Source organism: Motacilla alba, chromosome 8 (assembly GCF_015832195.1).
Source record: "Motacilla alba alba isolate MOTALB_02 chromosome 8, Motacilla_alba_V1.0_pri, whole genome shotgun sequence".
Taxonomy (NCBI): Eukaryota; Metazoa; Chordata; class Aves; order Passeriformes; family Motacillidae; genus Motacilla; species Motacilla alba.
In genome coordinates this window covers 28,244,443-28,267,213 of record NC_052023.1, presented here as the reverse complement: position 1 = coordinate 28,267,213, position 22,771 = coordinate 28,244,443, and the positions used below count along the sequence as shown (strand labels likewise).

At 55.7% G+C, this 22,771-nt stretch overlaps 1 protein-coding gene across 5 annotated transcripts in view; it reads left to right on the top strand.

Moving 5' to 3' along the window:
- Positions 1–13,680: 13,680 nt before the first annotated feature.
- LOC119703937 (nitric oxide synthase 1 adaptor protein) overlaps positions 13,681–22,771 on the top strand; it is a 41,169-nt gene continuing 32,078 nt past the window's right edge. For 3 of the 5 annotated variants that reach the window (XM_038144457.1, XM_038144456.1, XM_038144455.1), the window contains exon 1: positions 13,681–13,873. In XM_038144457.1, coding sequence (XP_038000385.1) covers positions 13,769–13,873 — 105 coding nt within the window. In that variant the 5' untranslated portion in view covers positions 13,681–13,768. The remainder of the gene's footprint in view (positions 13,874–22,771) is intronic. The other 2 variants (XM_038144458.1, XM_038144459.1) reach the window with 2 other exon arrangements.

Below are 22,771 nucleotides of genomic sequence, written 5' to 3'. Positions count from 1 at the left end.
CTAACATTTATAGTTTTCCAAAAGTGACAGTGGATTGGAGGGTGACAGTGCCACCTCTCCAATGACACTGGACAGACCAAGAGTCCATCAATTCTCTCCTCCTCCATGAAAGAATGCAAAACATAAGTTGTTTACAGAACTGTGTGTGAGAAAGTTTGTTACAAGAATGCAAACATCAGAAGGCTTAGCAAAGTCTTAAAAAATCAGGGTGACACTTACTCTTCTTAACTGTGGCTTTTTCTTACCCTGAGCAGCAGCGCGGGCCAGCAGAGCCCCCTGCCCATATCACCTGTGGCTGGGATTCTGTGGGAACCCAGGACTCTCCTCTGGGTGTCCTGGATGGCCAGAGCCGCTGGCAGGGGGCTCTGAGACCCTGGCATGCAGCCAGAGACACACGTGGGGTTTTGATCTTAGCCCGTGGAGCAAATTACCAACTCTCTATGAAGAATTACAAGCCACACACACAAGTTTAGGTATTGTAGTAGAAGTAGTCACGAAGTGAAAGGAAGGATTTTTGAGTGCTGTACAGGGGGGTTTTAAGCCTTGTACGCAGGGGTCCAAGTTTTGTACATGGGGGTCAGGGGTTCTAAGATGGAGGGATTTGGGTGTGCCCTGTCCTCCTTCTTTCTCCTTCCTAACCTCCATGTCTTTGGTGATGCTGGCACTCACAGATTGGTTTAGAGTAGAAAGTCACCATTCAATATAGACAGTAGGCATTGGGGGAAAAGTATAAACATGTAACACATAATGTGTGATATAAAAGATGGCAGCAGCCCCTGGGAGGGCAGTGTGCCTTTGTCTGACCTGCTGAACGGGCCACAGCAGCTCAGGAGAAGAATCTTTTAGATAACCAACAATAAACAACCTTGAGACCAGACAACAGAGGACTACTGAGTGTTTCTTTGAAGGCACGGGTTGGAGGAGAGACTTTTCCATCTTTTGGGGTCGCCCCAATCCGGGGGTGAGAGCCCACAGGATTCCTTTTCCATGCCTGCCCAGAGCCACAGTCTGACGCTCTTCCAGGGTGAAGCCAGCGTGCTTGTGTATCCAACCATCTTCCCTCTGCTTCGGCAGCCACCCTCCAAAATCCAGCCCTTGCCCTGGGCAGGGGCTTGCCAGGCACAGCAAAGCCTGCACCTCTGCTGCCAGGGCCAGGCAGGCACAGGGCCCTGCCACTGCCCTGGGGGGCTGATGCCACCCAGGGGTCACTCCTGCTGTGCTGGCAGCGAGAGCAGAGCAGGGCAGGAAGGGCAGCAGGCAGGGGCACTGTGCTCATGCAGCTCCAGTCAGCTGCTTGAAAATGTTGTCCTACTTATTTAATCTTTGGGAAAGATGCCTGATGGGTTTTATAAAGTGTCTGAGTGTGGTTTATGCTCTTGGGTTGCAGGAAATTAAATGCCTTTTGGTTGTCTCTGAGTTGTCTCTGAGAGTAGTAAAGAAAGAGTTCAGAAGCCTTATTAGGCTTCATTTCCATTTCTCTCCATGTTGAAGGAATACTAAATAACTTCATCTTGGTGGACTCGAAGTATCTGTCATTTGCTTATCTGCAGGACAAGCCACAGTATAGAGTATTACATGTTCAAAATGGAAAAATAATCTTACTCATTTTCCCATCTACTTTATTTTTTTCACTTTTTTCCCCATACCCATCATCCTGCAATTGTAAACAACTTGGGCAGCTGAAATACTGCTCCTCTCCAGTTTCACTGCCCTGACTCCAGTTCCTGAGACTCCCTCTAGAAATCCAGACATGCAAAGGCTCCCACAAGTTCTTATGCTGGGCTCACATTTCTCAATTAGAAGCCTCCAGGAAAAAGTGCATCCTATTTCATCTTCATTCTGGGCTCAGAAGAGCTTTTCTCCCGTGAGCTTTGGATCTTTTCCTCTGGACAGAGCAGCCTGAGGAGGCCCAGGCACAAAGCAAGTGCAGGATGAAGCCTCCCAGTGACTGAACCTGCCTTTAAATTTACCCCTCAACTCCTCCCCTGAGTTGTTGCACCCAGGAAGGCTCCGAGCCCTCAGGACTGCAGGAATTGGACAGAAAGGGAATAAGTGACCTCCAGCGAGGAAAGGCAGCTTTCCCTTGGGCTGCTGTCTGAGTCTGCACCCCTGCTTGTACCATGACTTCTCTGGGCTGCTGAGCAGGCAGTCGGGGTTAGTGAGAGCTGGGTGGAACTCGGGCCAGGGAACAAGGCTTCTGGGCAGCAGGAGGGGGCTGCTTCCCCTTTTCCTAAAAACAGATCAAAAGGCCACTTGCTGACTTGCTGTAAGAGATGGAATTCATGCTTTTTGGACATTTTTGTTTCCATGGGACGTTCCTCTTTCACAGTCTGTGCATTAAAATATATTTCAAATGATTGTTATGTCACAGGGAAGTGGCATAGCCATTTTCATAACGATCTGACTTAAGCTTTAGAGCCAGAAGGGACCATTCTGATCCGCAGAGCCGTGGCCAGAGTCACTTGCCTGATGATTCCCTGCTTCAAGCCCAGCGTTTCTGGCCAAGTGACAATCCATCTCTGCAGAGAGAAAGCCTGTCAGAACCAGAAAGCACCAAATGCTGGAGAATTCACATCGCCTGCAGACACCCCGTAGCTGTGTGGGGTGCTTGGCAGCTGTCCCCAGCTGTCCCCAAAGCTTCAGCGTGGCCAGCTCCCAGCTCACTCTCCTTTAAGCTCTGTTCATACCAGGACAGAGGACAGGACAGAATACCAGGACAGAAATCCTGCTCCAGCCATCTCCTTGCTGAAGTCTGGAGCAGTTTCAGAGGCAGGCTGGGCCAGGGCTTGGCTGTGGCTCTGATTCAGCTGGCGGCTGCCATCGGGCCAGGAGCATGCCCAGGCTCCCCTCCTCACCCTGTCCTTCACCTGCCTCATCCCCGAGGCCTGAGCCTCTCACATCCAGGGCAGCACAGCCAGGCATCACAGCCTCTGCCAGAGTCCCTGAGCCTTTCGTTGATTTTCCTTTGTGCAGAAATGCCTGGCGGGGGGACCTGGGGTCTCTGCAGAGGTGGCTGCTCCAACCCCAGGGGTTGTGAGGACATTGAGGAATTGCTCTGGTGTGAGTTGTCCATCTGCTGCCTCCAATCCTCCGTGGAATTTGACAGTGAAGTGGGCAAAGACCGACTCGTTCCCCACATCCCGGGGCTGCACAGGAGCCACCAGCCCCAGTGCCAAGTCCCTTGGACTCACTGAAGCAGCTGCAGGCAGCTGTGGCACCATGAGCTGTTTCACCTGCACGCACAGCGGGGCGCCAGGAATTAAGTGGACTCCAATTTCATCGTCAGGGTTCATTAGGTTAATTAATACTGCGGACGCACTCTGTTAATCAGCTTTGCGATGGGAGAGTGGTTTCAGCAGGAGTCGAGGAGCTGCTCAGAAGCTGCTCTGCTAATGGTGCTAAATCCAATTTCATGCAATGGCACGGTGCAGGGAGATGATTAATGGGTTTCATGTCTCCCCAGTTGTGGGGACTGTCCCAGCTCCCATGAAGTCAGAGGGACCAGGCTGTTGCTGGCTATCAGCGTGGCAGAGCCCCCTTTGCTCCTTGAAACAATCTCAGGATATGGGCAAGGGAGAGAAGAAGTTTTTCAGTGCTGGTGTCAGCATCCCAGTGCCAGGCAGGGCCAGCCCAGCTGACCTGAGCCCACCCAGGCACCTGGAAGTGCCAGGCCCCCGTTGCCACTGAGGTTCCAGCCGGCAGGGAGATGCTGATGCTGACAGCAGAGAGCACTCCAGCACAGCACTGAGGCAGGGCAAGGCTTCAGGGACTGGGAAACAAATTTGCCACACAAATATATTGATGGATTCAAGGGTCTGATGCCATTTGGAAAGGATTTGCATTTTCATATGTCTGAGAGGAAGATTAGAGACACCACCTTCAAAAAAGCTCTCATGGGCCATTCCCTCCTCCTCGGAACACAAAAAGTGACTTTGAAATATGAAACAGCATTGACTTGCAAATAAGTCGAAATAAAAGTGCTCGTTGTGTGACCCAAAGGATTTCCTGGTGGGGAAAGCTATCACCTGAACAAGCAGGAGGATGTGCTGGTGCTGGCTTGGAGCCTGGGCTGCCTGCAGAGCAGTGACACAGCTGTCCCTGTGACACGGGACAGCCCCAGGCTGCTGAGCTCAAGCCCGAGGAGGGAGGGTGATGGGAAATAAGAATCTTTTCCCACATGGCATGAGAAGGAGGAGAGAAGAGGTGGGCATCAGTGCGTGCTGCAGCTAGGCACACTGACTGAAGGGCCATAAAGGTGCTGGTGAGGGGCCGATGCTGGGGATAGCATCCCTCAAATCTTCATCCCAATAATAAAGGGGCATGTTTACTGGGATTCAGTGGGTTTAGAGTGGGCAGTAGGGAGAAAACTCATCCCCATCCTGTGACTTTTGCAGGGACTCTGTGCACATCAGCTGATTCTGATGTTGCTCTTTGATAAGAGCATGTCTTTGGCTTGTAAAGGTAACAGCACAGATACAGTGAAACACTTTGGCTTTGCTGGCATTTGAGTCGGGACAGCCCGGCAGTCTGATTTGAAAAGTTATTAGGAAAAGACACATTATGTGAATTAAATGTGGCTGACAGGCTCACTTTTAGAAGGCAGCTGAGCCAGAAGCCCTCAGCTGACAGCATTGGTGGGGTCAGGGCTTGGCATTTCTGTCAGTAACATCACTGCTGGCAGCGTTCATCCCTTGATGAGGACGGTTGGAGTGGGCAGGGCTGGGCTTTGCAGGCTGCGCCAAGGGCAGGGGCCCGAGCACAGGGACAGAGGCTTTCAGGGTGCTCCCCTTCCCTGGGCTCAGCCAATATCACTCTCATCTCCTCCACGTACAGCCCGTGCTGCTGGGCTGGCCGGCATGGTGGCATCCGTGGCTTCCTCCAGGGTGTTCCTGTCCTTGTGCCAGGAAGTCCAACAGCTGCACACGGGCATTTCCCCCCCATCACCACAGAGACTCGAGCCACGCTGCTATTTTAGAGGCACAAACACACCCCCATGCCCTTTTCTTACGGACGGTAATTTCAGCCTCTGCTCGGGCTGCAGGAGCACTGGAATCGTGCGCTCTGGTATTTGTTAGAGTGCAGGATTATTTTCATTGATTTCAGGCTAATCACACAAAGAAAAGCAACATCTGCTGAGTGAATGGGCTCCCAAGGAGAATTAACCACTCTCACACACAAAAGAATGGGAAAGAGTCGAACCAGCAAGATTCTCTTTAGCAAGAAGAACATTTATTTTTAGCGCCTCGTGTAGCCCAATCCCTCCCTCCCTCCTTTCTGCCAGCACCAGTTGGAGGCGGGAAAATACCACTGGCATTGGCTTTTCTCCTTCCTCCCCATCATCCCCATCCTCACATCTTGAGCCCCTCACTGACTGAGGCACTCAGGAAAAATGCAGTTTCTAGCAGGCCATCCATCTGCAGAGCACATAAACTCATTGGCCAGTAAAATGAGAGCAACTGAGATGATTTGAATCCATGCCAGGGCTCCCCATAGCACACAAGTCAGCTGCACAAAGGTGGAGTGGGGAGCCTGGGTAATAAGATGGAAGCAGTGGAGAAAAGTATCCTAACGAGAGTGTGGTAATTAGGATTGGGCTATTTGTTTCCCTTCCCAGGAAGAGGCAAGCCATAAATCAGGGAGGCATCTGCCGTGCACGATCCAAGGGCTCTCAAAGCAGTAGGAAAAAGCCATCCATCACCGTTAGCAGAAGGAGGATTTGAGTTTAAATTACAGATACTTGAACTATGCATATGCAATTGTTTGGAAACAAAGTTTTCCCTAATTTCTTCCCTGACTCTGGGAGGAGGCCGAGCCAGCTACAGCGGGGTTCAGCTGATGCCTAATCAGGCCCCAAAAGGAGCAGAAAGGAAAAATTAGGTGGGGACCCCAGGGCTCAGGTGTGGCTGCTGCCCTCCCCCAAGCCCCTGCACCACTCTCACCCTCCTTGCCTCCTTCTCTTTGTGGGCATTTTCCCCCAGTACGTTTCCAAAATAACCGGGTCCTTGAAACCAAGAGAGGGACAATCTCAAGAGCTTTCTTCCTGCTGAACACTCCCTCTGGCACGTGTCCCATCCCACTGACCTCTCTGTGCTTCCCCAAAGCCGCCTGCAGGGAAGCAGCTCCTGCGTGCCCAAGGAAAGCAGGCTCCTTCCCCACACCGGGCACCTGCTCACAGCCCAGGGCGAATCCCTGCCCCCTGGTTTTGGACAGATGCCATTCCCCGGGTGCCATCTCCAGCTAAGGCTGGGAAAATGGTTCCAGTTGTATCCCAGCTCCCATTTCCTCCAGTGAGGCTTGGTTATCCCCCCCGTGCCCACCCCGCAGCCTGCTGCCACATCCCTGTTCCCCACCTTACCCCACTGGCACGCCCAGCGTATTGCTCTTCCCGTACCTCCTTCCATCCATGTGTCCATCTGTCCTGGCAGCAGCAAGCACCTGAGCCCCCAGGCACTCACCTGAGCTGCTCATCCCTCCTTTCCCCAGTGTCCAGGTGCCATGGAATTATGTAAATTCCGCAGGACTATTAACTGTGCTGCTTTAATTCTCCCCCGGTATTTACAGTCCTTGGGATTTGGGAGCTGATATATCTTATTGTTTCATCCGAATTTATCTCCAGGCAAGAAAGCTGAGCTGCAAGCACAGAAATGTTCATTGCCCAGATACGAGAGAGGTCCCTTAGGAGAATATATCAGAGCTACAGCGTTAGCATGTAAAATATGGGGGAGTGGGAGTGAAATACTGCCTTTGCTGGCCAGCTCCTATCGACGGGCTGGGGGAGAAAGGCAGAGAAAGGCAGAGCTGGCTGAATCCCCAGGCGTGCCTGTGAGTGCCAGGCTAGGGGTTTGCCGTGGACTCTGCCCCGGCAGGGCTGGGAGCGGGCAGTGCTCTGGGAATGCTGCACCCATCGCTGTGTTCTGCCCCCCTGGGGGATTTGCCTTCCTCGCCCCGGGAAAGGCGTGCGAGCACTCCCACCGAGCCGGAGGGATCCTGCCCCAGCCCGGTGGGCTCCTCCAGCCCTCGCCTCACCTCCCTCCTAAGCGACCTGGTGTCAATCCCCAGATAAATGCAGGCTTGTGGCAGAATTAATCATTGTGGCAGTTTACGAGGCAATTAAAGGAAGGGGCCATGTGTCTGATTATACAGCAAATAAGCCTTGGCGAATTACAGACGTATCAAAGGTAGTTCCAATTAACTGCAGTGATCCACGGGAGAGAGCACCCAGGATAACACCTCCTCCTCTGGCTGGTGTCCTGCACTTGGGAACTGAGCAGTGTGTGAAGATCATCAGCTGCGTTCCCACGTGAAGAATGCCGAGTATTGTATTCATTTATCAGCCAAAAGTGGGGGATTGCTACCAGAAGCCTGAACAGTTAGACGCTGGAATTAACACATTATTTGAATATGGCTACATGCTTGCCACACAAACGAAAGAAATGTTCTTCTGGCTCCTTGGAAGCTGAGAAAAACCATATTCCTTCTTGTCTCTGCTGCAATCTAAAAGCCATGGCCAACATGGCATCCTCAGGATTGGGATCGTAGGGACAAGATTAGCCTGGAGCCCCTGGTGCCTTGAGCACTTCCCGCAGAAATGGGAAGTCACGCTGTACAAATTCCTCCACCTAGAGACAAAAACAACCTCAAGACCTTTCTTTCTGCGGTGATTCCACCTTCAGAACAGCATCATGACAAACTGGGAATGGATTTCAGATGATGTTGTGCCCCTGGAGTGGCTACACGTGGCTGCACATGCCAGCCCATGGCACCAGACTCTCACTGCAAGGAGCATCTGTTCATGCAGACCTGATTAGGTCACCGACAATTACTGCAGCTGATAAAGCTGAGAACGGTCAAGAGTGATGTTTGTGCAGAGTGTGTTTCCCATAATGCCATTTAAGGGGGTTTAATGGAGAAAAGAGCAAGAGGAATATTGTGTGGGATGGCTCCTGCAAAGCTGTGAGATGTTCAGGGGATGTGGACACTGCCCCAGCCTGCTGTGGAAATACTCCTGTTCTGTGGGAACCCAGGACATCCCTCTGGGTGCCCTGGATGGCCAGAGCCGCTGGCAGGGGGCTCTGAGACCCTGGCATGCAGCCAAAGACACACGTGGGGTTTTGATCTTAGCCCGTGGAGCAAATTACCAACTCTGTATGAAGAATTACAAGCCACACACACAAGTTTAGGTATTGCAGTAGAAGTAGTCACGAAGTGAAAGGAAGGATTTCTGAGTGCTGTACAGGGGGGTTTTAAGCCTTGTACACAGGGGTCCAAGTTTTGTACATGGGGGTCAGGGGTTCTAAGATGGAGGGATTTGGGTGTGCCCTGTCCTCCTTCTTTCTCCTTTCCAGCCTCCATGTCTTTGGTGATGTTGGCACTCACAGATTGGTTTAGAGTAGAAAGTCACCATTCAATATAGACAGTAGGCATTGGGGAAAAGGTATAAACATGTAACACGGAATGTGTGATATAAAAGATGGCAGCAGCCCCTGGGAGGGCAGTGTGCCTTTGTCTGAGCTGCTGAACGGGCCACAGCAGCTCAGGAGAAGAATCTTTTAGATAACCAACAATAAACAACCTTGAGACCAGACAACAGAAGACTACTGAGTCTTTCTTTGAAGGCACGGGTTGGAGGAGAGACTTTTCCATCTTTTGGGGTCACCCCAATCCGGGGGCACGAAACCCCACACTGTTCCATATGTGGAGCCCTGTGGGACTTTCCTAGGGGTGGGCTCCCACTGCCACCAGCTCCCTGCCATGGCAATGGGGCTCTGGGTGCCCCAAACCTTCCAGGCTCTCACGGCTGCCCTGCAGGCTGTGCTGGGGCTGGCAGGGAGCAGTGTTGATTTTAGCCGGCACCTGCTCTGCTGCAGGAAGAGTATTTATTTCAGAAGCACCAAGTGCTTGTTTTTCTGAAACAAGAATGTTTCAAGACTTGGGGTTTGTGGATAACTTCCAAAAACTTGGGATAATTTCAAACGGAAAAGAAACCACGGTGCAAAGATTCAAAATGTCTATGAAGGCAAAATCTGAGTTTTCAGGTGGTTTGATTAAGCAGTCTGCCTGCCCCCCACTGGATATCAAAGATGTGTCTGTGTTTTCAAAACCAGCTCTGAAGCTGCTTCCAGGCCCACCTCTAAAATAAATAAATGCATACATAAGCGTGTGCCTGATGAGAATGAGCTCTGCCAGCTCATCAGAATAAAATGTCAGCAAATGCCAGCAAGTTCCTGACCTTAATTCCAACAGGCTTGCCTTCCTCCCCTTTCTGAAGTTATTTGCTTCCTTCCCAGACCTTGCTGTTTAGATGTTGATCACCATGTTTTCTTGGGCAGAAAAAGCATGCACTGCTGGTGCACACCTCGCCTGGTGCTTCTGCCACCCGGGGCTGTGCAGGTGGCTGGAGGGACAAGGTGACTCCCAGCCCGAGCCCATCACGGGCTCACAGGCAGCAAGCTTGGGGATGCCCTGATGCCTCGCAGGTGGTGATGCCTCTAGTGCACTCTCCAATTGCAGGGCCATGACCCTACAAGAATTTGCCGCTGCAGGATTTTGTGGAAGGACACCAAAGCAATGGGGAGCACCGACCTGTGAGCTGGATCCCACCTTTGCTGTGTGACTGCCCACCTAAGGGCCAATTTGCTTCACGAGTTACTGTGCAGAGCTGCAAAGTCTGCCATCTGCTCTCTTTTTTTTCTCACAGCCATGCCCTGTGATGTTTCCCATTCCCACCTGCATCCAGCACAGCAAAAAATATTTGCATTCCAGGCAATCTATTATTTGTATTCCTGGCTCATCTGTTATTTCCCTGGAAGGAGGAGCCTCCCGGGCACAAGCAGTGTGTGGGGTATGCTCCCCAAACCCACTGCGCTGTGCTGCATGAATGACAGTTCATTAAACCCCTTGTCTGGAGAACACAGGCAGCAAGGGAAGGGGGTACCAGCCTCCTGGGGCCAGGGTGCGTGCTCACCATTGCCACCTTTGAGGGCAGCTATCCTCTCCTCCCACAAGGCTGTGGCACAGGAGTTGTGGGGGAAGTTTTGGGGAAGGCTGCAGCTTCCTTGTGCAGGCACCAACAGTGTTGGAGGTACAAAGTGCTCTGCAAAAATTGCATTTTAGGTTAGATAAAAGAGGCTCCTGCTATAGACTGTGGATATTTCAGTAACATATAGGACTTTCTGGTGGAAAAATGTGGTATTTTCACCATGGTTGTTAATAAGGGTGAGACTAGGTGGTGCAGGCTGACACTCACAGGCCAGCTTGCATTTATAACATATTTGTACAAGATGATCTCTTTTCTACCTCTGAGACCTGCCAAGACTTTGGGATGCTTTTGGACAATCTCAAACCACCCTGACCAGCTCTTCTGGGTCCTTTGCTGCTGGGGTGTGTGCTCGCTGCAGACCAAGGCACAGGCGTGTTCCCAGGCGGGATGACGATCATCTCTCCCCGGAGCACCCCATGACACCCCAGCTGCTGCTGCTGGGGGGCTCACGGCTGGAGACGATCATCTCTCCCCGGAGCACCCCATGACACCCCAGCTGCTGCTGCTGGGGGGCTCACGGCTGGAGACGGCCCCTCAGCGGGCACACAACGACACGGGCTTAATCTTCGGATTGCATCAGCTCCGCTAGAACATCCTCTCGACTCCGCAGGATGCCAAAGCAGTGCGTGAATGGCAGGTGGGGCTGCTTTCCCTGGGGCTCTGGTGTCAGAGTTAGGGGGGAACAGCCTACACACACGCACCCCCCGAAAGCTGGGGAGAGCCTGAGGAAGGCGACCCTCCGTCCAGTTTGGGTTTTCCGTGCCGCATTTCTCGGCCTTCCCAGGAGATGGCAGGCCAGCCTTACAAATCCACATCCCGCAGATTCCCGGGAGAGGCGGCACCGGCACCGGCACCGAGCCGTCGTGCCCGCCCGCTGCTCCGGCGCCGCGGGGCTGCTCGGAGGGGACACGGGCGAGCCCCAGCCGTGGCTCAGGGTCGCAGCGCCCTGTCCCCTGCCTTGTCCCGAACCCCGGCCCTGGCGGGGTCCCCTCAGGCTCGGGGGACGCCTGAGCCCCCGACAGGCGGGCACAGACGGGCGAGCCCCGCTCCCCGCGCCGGGTGGGGACGGACGGGGATGTGACAACGAGCAAACCGGTTACACAACCTCGACGGGTTATTCCAGGGCTCCTAATGATTGATTTTGAATGGGAGGAGACAGGTTCTGGGCTTGTAGGCCAAACCCGGGTGTGAGAGGTAATTTCCCTCCCCGGCCTTCCCGGATCTCCTGTGTGCCTGGTGCTGCTGGTGAGCTCAGCTCGACACCCTGGGCTCGGCAGCCCGGACGGGCTCTCCCAGCAAGAGGCGGTGGTTTGGCAGCGAGCTGCAAGGGCAGGGAGGTGTAAGGTCACTGATGGCAGGGAGGAAAGGAAAAAAAAAAAAAAAAGAGAGAGAGAGACCTCGCTGATTTTTGTAACACGTCGAGAAGGTGGAATCCCGTGAAGTGCCACGGGTGCCCGAAGCTGCCTGTGCGAATGGCTGGAGACATGCCTGACACAGCGAGTATCCCCGGTGACACTGGGCCGTCAGGCAGGTGGCTTTGGGACAAGCAGCAGAGCTGCTGTCCCCCACGCTGCTGTTTGCATGCCCGTGGTGCAAAAGACCCACGAGTAACTGCAGAGGGAGGACTGTCCCTTAGTCCAACCCCAATGTTTTGAGAGCTGGCTCCAGGCACTGCAGCAGGCAGTGAGAACAGCCACCACACTGCGGGAGAAGCCAGAGGAGCAGGCTGTGGACTGCCCGGGGCATCTGTCAGGAGCTCCAGTGCTGCCAGGCAAACCCACTGGGACTGCCTGGAAGGAGCTGGTTTGTTCCCCAGGCTCTGAAGGCTTTCCATCAAATGCCCATGCCTGCACCTGGGGGAACACTTCCCCGAGGGCACCATTCGCTGGAGAGATGCTTGAAAGCCCTCCCACACAGAATTCAGTTCTTCCCCAAATCCACGGGGCTTTGCAGGCTGTGGAAATTCTACAGACTGCAAGAATGTGTGTCTGTAATCAAATTTAGCACAGGAACAGGGCTCCAGAGAGGCTGTGGGATCTCTGTCCCTGGGGATACTTGCAATATGCCTAGACACAGCCCTGAGCTGCTGCTCCAGTCTCGAAGCTGAAACTTACCCTGCTTGGAGCAGGCGTTGGATGAGAAACTCTCAGGGGACTTATGTGGTGTCTGTATCGTTCCCAGCACCTGGGACTTCCACGCTGTCAGCCAAACCTTTGCTGAACAGAAACCTTCAGCAAGAACCATGGAGCAGATCCAGGCTCAAGAATGTTCTACCACCAGCTTCTGCCCTTCCCAGGCTGAAGTGAGTCCGAGCAGGTGTTCAGTTCTCTGCACCATTTTCCCCCATGGATCCCCGCAGATGCAGTCAAAACTGCGACACACAGCACGGATGCCCTGCCCTCTCCCAAAACCGGGAGTAAAAGGTTTCAAGAGCTCAGGGCTCGCTTGTGTCTCGCTTTCAGTGGGAAATCATCCCTTGATTCACTTGTCCAAGTGCTGACAGCTCTGTGAAATCCCACTCTGGGCCTGGCACGGGGAAACTGGCAGCACAACAGCTGTTCACGTACACCTCTCGTGGCACGACAGAGCGCAGGCATTTCTCAGCTTGTCATATAATTGTCTGTGCCCAGACTGTCAGCGAGCCCCTGGGGGTGGTGGGGAGCCCACTCAGTTTTGAGTGGAACAATGCATTTTTCAGATGTGGCTGAAGTGATGTGGCTGGTGTGCTGTGGCTGGCACTGAGCTGTCTTATGAACTCGAAGGAAGTTTCACCACATTGATTCAGGCTGAAAAATCAATGGCCCTGGATCTGTTCTGCCCGGGGAAGGATCAACAATCAGCGCTGCTCTTTGCACTGCAGTCATTTGGAACCCTGAGGGAAGTGGGCTCTGGTTGTAGGAACATGCAAGCACGGCAAGGCAAGGACTTTTGGAATTGTGCTTCTCTTGTGGAGAGGAGCGCCTCTGAGGCCCGTGTTGGCTCTTCAGGCACACGGCGGGGAGATGATCTCTGCAGCATCCGGGGGCATCCAAACACAGAAGGATGGAGCCCTACCTTAGAGCGCAGTGTGCGTGTGGGGGTAAGGGATGCGACAGCCTGGACTCCAGGTCAGATCTATGTGAGTTGCCCCCTGAACAGCTGGAAAACAGCTCTGGGCTGCTTTCGGTGTGTGGGAAGCATATTCACAGCCTTCGGGACTTTGGTAAGGGAGGGCCCCGTAGGGCCGGGGGTCTGTTCTCAAGAGCTGGTCTTTCTTTAAGCGCAAGACGGAGATTTTCCACTTCCAGCGTGCTTGGCTTCCACCGAGTCCGGCGCTGAGACAAAGATTTGCGTGCGGAGTTCCTTGGCGCGGCTCCCCAGCGCGGAGGAATGCGCTGCCCGGGGAGGGGCGGCCGGCGCTGCCCACCCTCCCCGAGCCGCTCCCGGGGCATCGCTTCCCATTATCCCTTCTTTGGTTTTCCACGTATTTGAAGTCGGGCGGCGGGCCGCAAGCCCGGCCCCGCGCACTAGGTGTCAGCGGCTGCCGGTGCCGGGGAGGGGCGCGGAGCCCCCGCCGCCCGCTCGCTCCGGGGCCGGGGCCGGTGCCGGTGCCGGGGAGGGGGCGCGGAGCCTCCGCCCCCGCCCCGCTCGCTCCGCGCGGGCGCGTCCCCGCCCCGGGGCCGGGCGGGGCGGGCCGGCGGCGGCGGCAGGGCCGGGCGCGCTGCAGGGCTGCCCGGCCGCGGGGCCGCCATGCCCGCCAAGTCCAAGTACAACCTGGTGGACGACCGGCACGACCTCCGCATCCCCCTGCACAACGAGGACGCCTTCCAGCACGGCATCTGCTTCGAGGCCAAGGTGGGCGGCGGGCGCGGGGGAGCCGCGGGGGTCGCCGCCCGGCGCTGCACCCCGGCGCTCCGGGATGCCCGGTTTTCCAGCTCTCTTTTGGCGTAGCTGCGGGGGTTTTCTGCTTTTTCCCCCGGAGCCCTTCCCCTTGGCGTTGCCTGGTCTCCCCTAAACTCAGCTGCGGAGTCGGGCGAGGCTTCCCGCCTGTACGCTAGGGATGCCCAGACTGGTGGGATGGGTCAGGCTGGAGTGGGGTCACCCTCCTGCTTCACGCCAGCATCCCTCCCTGGCCCTCATCCCTCCGGGGCTCCGCGTGGTGTTGCTCGGGGACGCTGGCCCCCGAAGCGGCGTCCGTGTGCATCTTCCCAGGCGGGGAGGGAGCAGAGGGCTCGGGCTGCGCTCTGCAGCTGCAGCGCTGCGGGCAGTGCCGGAGCGCCGCTGGCATGGGGCGCGGGTGCTGGGGTCGGCAGGATGCCTTGGAGCCTGGTGCTCCTCTGGTGTGAGCAGCCGGGTGAGCTGTGTGTGCCATTGGCGGTGCGGGCGGCCAGGGACGCGCACCCGAAATAAACGCTCGCTATTCCTCTTTACGCGTATAAACAGTCCTTGCTAGTGGATTTGGCACGGGGCGCTCTTGGCTTTTTATCTTTTCCTTTCCGTTGGCACTTTTCATTCTCTCGCTCCACGTCGGCTGTGGCTCCCCGCAGGCTGGCACTTGCCATCTCGCAGCAGGCTGGCCGAAGCCAAGCTACCGAGCAAGGCACGCCGGCCAGCAGGAAATTGGGAAGGAGCTGGCCAGGAGATTTGGAAAGGGGAAACATAACATGCTGCCCCGTTTTCTTCTTGTCTTGGGGAATACGGTTATCATGCTGACGGAGGTACTCAAGTGAGGTTGACTTGGGAGAAAAGCCTGGTGTAAAACCCTTTTGAGCGGCAGGAAGGCAGGCGTCTGTCACACATTGTTGTCTTCGGAGAACGTGTGCTGTCAGGGGAAGAAAATTTGGCATCTAATTGTGTGCGATGCTCTCGGGGCAAAGGCTGCGGCTCGTAGGAAGGTGTCAAAGCGTTATTTTCCACCTTTTCTTGGGGCGGGAGGGTTCCTCTGCAGAGGCCATCACCTGCCCGATGGCAGGCACTGTGCTGCAGAGAGCAAAACAGTTGTTTATGGAGCAAACTTCAACCTGCCTTGCAACTATTTCCCGGGAAAGGCTGTTCAAGCTCAACTTTGCAGCCTTTTGCTCCTGAGCGATTAGAGCTTTTCACTGCCAGCACCTGCTCACCCCTCACCTGCGGGGAGGCTGCAAAGCATCTCGCCTTCTAAATCCTCTGTGCCTCTTCCGTGCCGGCTTCGGGTGACCCGGCTTGGAGGCTGGGCAGTGGGACAGGGTGTCAGCAGCCCCTGGGTGTGCTCACGGCCCATCTGTGCCCCACGCTGCTGGTCTGGCTGCATTAATGCAGTGCTGCATATTAGCCTTTCTTAGCTCCTCTTGCTCTTATTTGGTATCTGGTGGCACGCGCTGATGCCAAGCACAGTCCCTACGAAAACCAGCTTCCGAATTCCTGCGCTTCTCCAGCAGCCCCTGATGCCAGATACAGAATGCAGATGGCTGAGGCAATTACTCTATCCTTTTATTAGATTGCTCAAGATTAATTAAATGCTTACATTCCTTTACTTCCTTTTATCCCCAAGAATCCCCAGCTCTTACACCCGCACAGCTCTTGTTGCAGCCAGGCACCCAGCACGAGTCACAAAAATGTGGAACTCTGATTTAGAGCAGAACTTTGGGGGAAGATTAAAGAAAATGCTCATCTGGGATGTCGGGACTCGAGTGGCTGTCTCCTCAAATCCTCCTGGGATAGCTGATAGCGCGAGCAGCGGGGATCCCGGTGTTACAGCTCAGCACTGGAGCAGTGCTCTTTGCTCCAGCAGCCTGAAATTCCTGATGAGCTTGCTTGGGGCTCACTGCAGGGGGGTGGTGTGGGCCTGAGGCAGCGTGCGCTGATTTATTGCTTTAATTTTTAATTGTATTTTTACACTCGGACCTGCTGCTGTCTTTAAGTGGCACGTGTGGTGGATGTAGTGCGTGTTTTGGTCCATCAGTAGCAGCTGGCATCAGTGCTGTTGTCCCCTTTGTCCCTCTCCTGAGGGAGTCTTGCCATCCCGGGTGACTGGGTGGCCACAGGCAGTCAGAATTTGAACTTTTGTCAAGCAGAGGGTGATGGACTTGATGAGAGGCGAGCGGTGCTGTCACTTGAGCTGTGATGCCATCGGGAGGCTTGTGCCTCTTGTCCCCTCTGGAGCCACTTGCAGCCATATGTGCTGGCACAGGGTCACCGAGTCGGAGCAAAGTGTCCCCTGAGGATTATGTTAATCCATTTTCTGGAGATAAATCCAAGAGATGGAAAATCCCACTCCATCTTTTTAGGAACAGTAATACATTTCATTTCACACTTCTGGATCTGTTTTCATTGGCCCCTTCTCTTGGCACCAAACCCCGCTGTATCCCAGAGATGCCTTGGTCAGGCTGCGGGGAATCAGAGGAGCTGGCTCCGAGGGGAGGCAGGATGTTTGTTTTCTTCTGTGTCTTGCAGTCTGAATTGTTGATTAAAATCAAAAGCCTGGCCTCTTGGGTTAGCTGAAACATTTGGATGAAAGAACTAGGAGCTGCAGCATGGTGCAGGGGAATGGACAGAAATTCCCACTGTGCGGTGGTTTTCTGGTTAAATAAATGGGAATGTAGAGAGGAAGGACATCTCCTGTTCTCCTCCACCTCCGTGAGAAGGAGAGGGACGTGAGCTTACTCCTTATCTTCCCAAAGCTGCCCTGGTGCTGCAGGACGAAACCCAAGGGCCACCTTGTGCAACACCAGCAATTCTGCGTATTCAGAAATTGTGACTCAGGCTACCCCAAGGCCTCCGGAGAGAGCAGCAGGCAGAGGGAATGGAGTGGGGCAGTGGAGCCTGGCACTGGACTGCCAGACCCTCGTCTGCTGAAGTGCTGGGTGCTGCTGGGTTTGCTCGGGGGAGTTGTCACTGTCCCTCTCCTGGGAGCTGGCGCTGGGCTGGGGTTTCCCTCCTGCCCCGGAGGTCTTGTGGTCCAAGGCCAGGTCCCACCTACCGAATGGCCATCATTTGGAAACAGCTGTTGCTCCTTCAGTCCCATTAATCCCATCGCAGTGCCTTGATGTGCATGGTTTCCAGAGAAGGGGCAGGTGGGTGTGAGGACCCTCTCTGCTGCTCCCCCGTGTGCAGGCTGCCCAAACACATCTCAATCCTCGGTGGACCCAGTGCCTGTGGTCTGGTACTGCCATGTGCCTGGCCATCCCATGTGCTGAAACCTGCTGTTCCTCATACCAGACCTGCTCGCAGGTAAAGGTGGGCCTGGAGGCTGGGGAGGGTTGCTGTTCTTCTGTGCAGCAGGTGGGGTTTTTGTGTTTGGCTGGTGGGGTGGATTTTTTTTTTCCCTTAAGTGGTCTTAGCAACCAGGCACTTTCTCTCATTTTTCTCAGTGCTTTTCTCTGCTTCCGTGCGTGGGAAACTGAAGTTGAACTGAGCATCTGCTGCTGTCTATGTTTGGAGATGGGACATGGAGGAGACTTAAGTCTGATCCCTTATGTCCCTTCCTCTGAACCTCTCCAGCCCACCTGCCTGCCGCCTTCCAGGGGCTGCGAGCACCGGCAGGCTCTGCCAGTTGCTCCAAAGCAAAATCCTGTATCAGGGAAACGATTATAGCCCCAGGTGAGCACTGAGCAGAGAGTACATGTGTGTTTCCACTCGTGTGTATATTTTTACGAACGTAGGGGCTGCAAATAACAGCGTTGGAAGTGAGCTGAATTGCAGGCAGCCCTGATCGAGGTATTCAGTTCCCCTCCACTGCTTCAGGCTCCCTTCCCAGCAAGGGTCCCTTTCCTGGAGGGCTGGGATCCAGGAGACAGGTTGTGTGATGCTCTGCACCAGTCTGGCTGGCTGGGAGAGAGTTGGCAGCTCTCTTTGGGGGCTGTTTGTCCTGGCAGCTCTGGTGTGCTCTGTCAGGGCTGCTCAGCCCAGAGCAAAGCTGCAGCGAGCCTGAGCCCGGGATTGCTCGCCCCAGGCTATAAATAACCTTCCCAATGCCACAAAGGCTCTCGTCTGAAACAGTGGCATATTTCTGCCATACTTGCGAAGCCGGCTCATGGGCTGCTTAGTGGAGCTCTCAGCAAAGCAAACTCCGTCTGGCTCTGGCAAAGCCGTGTGTGCCCGGGCTGTGGGGCCCAGGCACGGGCTCTGCAGATGCCCAGCGGTCCCGCGGGGGTGGGATGCTGCCAGCCCCGCTTTCTGCAGCGCTCTGGGCTGGCACAGCCCTGCTGGAGCTGGCTGCAGGCGCAGGGAGCTCAGGCTGGCGTGGGGGCAGCCTGCCTGGGTGAGGATGGAAACGCGGCGAGTGGACAGTCCTGCTTCCCTCGCCTGGACAAACTTCATCCCTCAGCAGCTGGGCCCTGCTGCACCGTCACCTGCAGCACAGGTGTCTCCCCTTTTCAGGTGAGCCCTGTTTTGGCTGCTGCGAGGGGAGAGGGGCTGTGGTGAGTGTCCTGGGCCCCCAGAGCTCTGTGTTTCTGGCACTTGAGCCCCTGGGCAGCTCCTAAGCAGGAGCAGTGCTGCCGGGACCAGCAGGCTCACAGGCACTGCTGTCCTTAAGGGCTCTGCCTGCCTGCTGCGAGTCCCTGCTGTGTCCATGCCCAGCGTCCAGCTGCACGGCTCTGGATGGCTCTGACACGTGTCCTCAGGCTGCCGAGGCTGGGTGTGTTGTCCCTGGGGTGCAGAGCTCTGCTCAGGGAGGAGCTGGGCAAGGCTGAGGTGCCCAGCTTGGCAGAGCACCCATCTGCTGGACTCAGAATAGAGGCCAGGGCCTTTTCCCATTACAGTCGGCTGGCATTGCACATTTTCCATCCCTTTTGGCCTCTGAGCCTGCACCACCACAGTCTGAGTAAACTTCCCCCTTTGCACCCAGCCAGGCAGGGTGTTCCTGAGGTGCAGGGCAGAGCGTGCCAGCCCAGACCCTTGGCTCCCCGGGCTGAGGCACGCCTGGGCAGCTGGAGAGCAGGAGCAGTGGGACAGCCAAAGTCCTGGGAATGGGTTTCTCCCTGCTTTCCCTGACAGCAGCAGCCTGGGGAGAAACCCTTATCAGACAGACTGCAGACAGATTGGGTGTTCCCCGGGCGGTGGAGAAATAAGGAGGTTTCAGACTGGTGCCTGAGCACTTTGTCCCTCACTTTGTGGCACAGCCACGTGTGGCAGGGTCAATGTCCCAGTACCTGGTGCAGCTTCACACCACCCTGGACTCTGTAGAAATCTGGGGACCCTTGTGCCCCGCATCTGGCGCCTCCCATCTGGCTGCTGTACCTCTGCTAACCCCTCCTGGCCCTGAAGGCAGCCTGGGGCTGGTGCCAGCGTGTCCCCCCACCCTACTGCCCGCCTGCAGCTCCTGTAAAGAAGCAGTGGCTCCTCATCTGTGGCTCCTCAGGGTGGCTCTGGAAGCTGGGAACCAGCAGCCAGCCGATGCAGGCTCCCCTGTGAGCCGGGGATGATTCAGCCCTGACCTTTGCACGCAGTGTTGGGCTGTCGGAGCAGCAGGAAGGCGGCATCTCCTCCCCAGGAAGGCTTTGGCTGCCCACCTCTGCTCACCACCGATCTCATCAACACCCCTTCCAAGGTGTCCCCCGGCAGTGATGCGATTGGCCTTCGGTTTTCCGAAAATATCTGCCACCTGCTGTCACAGAAAAAGCAACTTCTCAAGAAAATTCGTTTCTGACAGAGCAGAAAACGAGCAGTATTCAACAGCCTCGAGGAAAAATGAGAAACTGAGTGACTTGTGCAAACACTGCTTTGGCAAAGTGCTCCCCTTTGTTTTCTGTTTAAAAAACAAATTTATTTTTTTCCCTGGCATTTCCCAGAGCTGGGCAGATCTTTTGTGAGCCGTGGGCAGAGGGTGCGGTGGCGTAGGCTGTGTGCAGGGGCCCCTGCCCACTGAGAGCCTGTTTGCATGGGCAGAGGAGAGCAAGCAGAGTCCCTGTGGCTGCTGAGGAGCCTGATGGGTGCTGCCACCTCCCGCAATGGGGGGAGGGACTGCCCTTTCTGGGGCCCTGGAAGGATGGATGGAAGGCTGGATCCCAGCGCGGGGATGAGGAGCAGCGGGGCATCTGAAGGACCAAAAGCACCCTGCAAAAGAGGTGCTTAGTGCTGGCATCACAGCCTTGAGCAGCGTGAGGGCTGCCTTTGTGGGGCTGCCAGGGCGCCTGCGGCACTAGGGACCCCCTTGGCTGCCCATTCACCCCGCGGGTGGCCTTTCTTCCCCTAATTGGGCTGGGGAGGAGGCTGCCCAGGACAGCCCGTGAGGATTTGTGACCCTCTGATCCCACTTGGCTCTTGGGTGTGGGTGGGGGACTCCAGTTCTGTCCCTCCATCCCTTGGCAGGGTGGTGGGGCCGTGGATCTGGAGGTGATTATTTGGAAAAGCCACATCCTGATTACGTACACATGTTCTCCCCCTTGCTTCGTGGGGGCTTGGGGAGGGCGAGTTCTTTCACGGTTTATTTTCTTTGTCAGCTCTTTCGCACAGCTTTATTTTCTTCCCTTTTGTCTCGGGCACCTTCCTTTCTCCTTCCTGCCTCCCTTTGCCGTGGGGTCAGCTCGCTGGCATGGGTGCTGGCCTGAGCCCTGGGAGCCGGGACAGTGGCCCCTGCAGGGGCTGTGTGCTGGCACCTGGCTGGGGGCACACGTGTGTTAGAGGAGGGCAGAAACCTGTGCCTGGGAGTGCCCGTGCTTGGGGGTCTCTGAGCTCCTGCCCCGGCAGAGAGGGAGCTCGGTCTCAGGGGTGGGGTGAGTGGGAGGTGTTGCACTGTGGAAGCTCTGGCTGCTTTGCTTATCCTTGCCTTTGCCTCCTCACCTGCTTGTTCCCACACCTATTCCCATAATTAAAATTGGTGCTGTGAGTAGGAGGGCTGGAGGAGAGTGGAGCAGGAGCAGCCCTCGTTGCCTGCAAATCACTGCTGAATATGGATGGTTTCTCAGACCATCCCCTAGCTCGCCTGGGAAGTTGTTTAGCTGAAAGACCGACCCCCAAGTCCACATTCTGGGGGGATATTCACCACATTGTGAAGGGTTTCTCTTCTGCGGCGCGCTTGTCACATGGGATTTCTGCCCTGAAGGCAAAAATAATCTGGAGAGACTTTGTCCATCTGCTGAGTTGTGTGAAATGTGTAAAAAATACCTGCCTCCGGAGTGGAGGGAGAGGGGGGTGTTTGTGGAGCTGTGAGCGTGGTCATTGTGAGCAGCGAGCCCACACTAGGGTGGATGTGCCGTGGGCTCTGGTGGGAGCACCAGGGGCTGTGGGATAACAGCTCTGGAAACCAGGCTGGGGAGCAAAGGTGAATCCTGCAGGCTTTGTGACCCGTGCCCCTCGGTTTGGGTGCCTGTGGACATGAGCTGGAGCGCAGAAAGGACAGCATCAAGACAACCCTGCTGCTGATGCTGTTTCTCAGGAGGCCAATCCAAAGAGGTGGTGCCTGGCCCAGGGTGGTGTCTGGTTGTGCTCGCAGGGCACCCCAGCCCTGCTGGGCTCGCACGCTCAGTTGTGGCCATGGGGTTGTGCTGAGCAGACGGGGAGCTTGGCGTGGCTGGAATTCCTGTGGCCATGGGAGCCAGCTCTCCTGCCCAGCTGGCACTGCCTGCCCTGTCCTTGGCCATGGCTGTGTTCTGCACCTGCCTGGGCAAGGGGAGCACAGGGGAAGGAAAGGGATTTCCAGGCAGTGACCTCATGCAGCTGGGAATAGCTGGAGGAAGACGGGCTTCCTCTGGGTGCAAAAGTCTGCCCTTCTCATATAGGATAAGAATCCTCTTCCCCAGGTGGTCCCTGGTAGAAAAGTGATGTGGGAAGGCTTGGTTGGGGAAGTACAACAGGAATGTTTGCCTGGCAGAGCAGGATGGGGGAAGGCTTCTTCCTTAGCTCCTGCATGGTGGCTGCAGGTTCAGGGCTCCAGCTGCCTCTGCCCTCCTCCTCAGCTCCTGCTTTTTCCCGATGGTTTCCAGGCCTTACCTCAGAAAAGGGGATGTCCTGCTGTCTGAGACGCCTCTCTCGGATGAGCTGCCCCTTTGAAGGGTGGCAGACTCTGTGCAGGGGATGTGACAGGGAGCTGCTGGGAGCGGTGTGCTCTCAGCAGGGCGCTGAGGGGCTGGGTGTCCTGGGCTGCAATTCCCGGTTACGTAAGGCTGCCCTGCACCGCGCAGCCTGCGCGGCACGTGATGGACACGCCAGCTGTTTGGGGTTATTTTTATATCCTCTCTCTGCACATCTCTCGGCACCGGCTGCCCGTGCTGGTCACTGGACAGTGCCTCTGTGTCCCCCCGGGCAGGAGCTGCGTGCCTGGGGATGGCCTGGCTGGGCTGCTGGGTTGGGTGCGGGGTCTTAGCAAGGAGGGCTCCCAGAAACACCCTGAGCTTCTGTCCCAGAGGGCCCTCTGGGGCAGCTCACACACAAAGCCCAGGCTTTGGTCATGCATCCCCTGTACCGTGCCATCCCTCCTTAGGGGTGGCAATCCCAGTGCAGGGGAGCTGGAAGTCCTGCAGCGATGCTGGGAGAGAAATGACCCCTCTCAGCAGCCTCTGTTCAGACACTTAGGCACCCGTGTTGGTGCTGCTGCTGGGAACCAGCCACCTGGGCTTTCATGGTGTCAGCAGAGGTCGTGGCCGTGTTCCCAGGAGCACGTAGCCCTGCTGGGTTTGGTGCCCGTGCTGTGCTGCCGAGGGTTACGTCAGCCCTTGTGTCGAGATGAAGCGTGGGAGCACAGAGGGCCAGTAAATAGGCTCAAAACGCTTTTCTTCTAACTACACGTTTTTAGCGCTCAGCATTGACTCTTCATCGCTTGTCTGTTTTCTGATC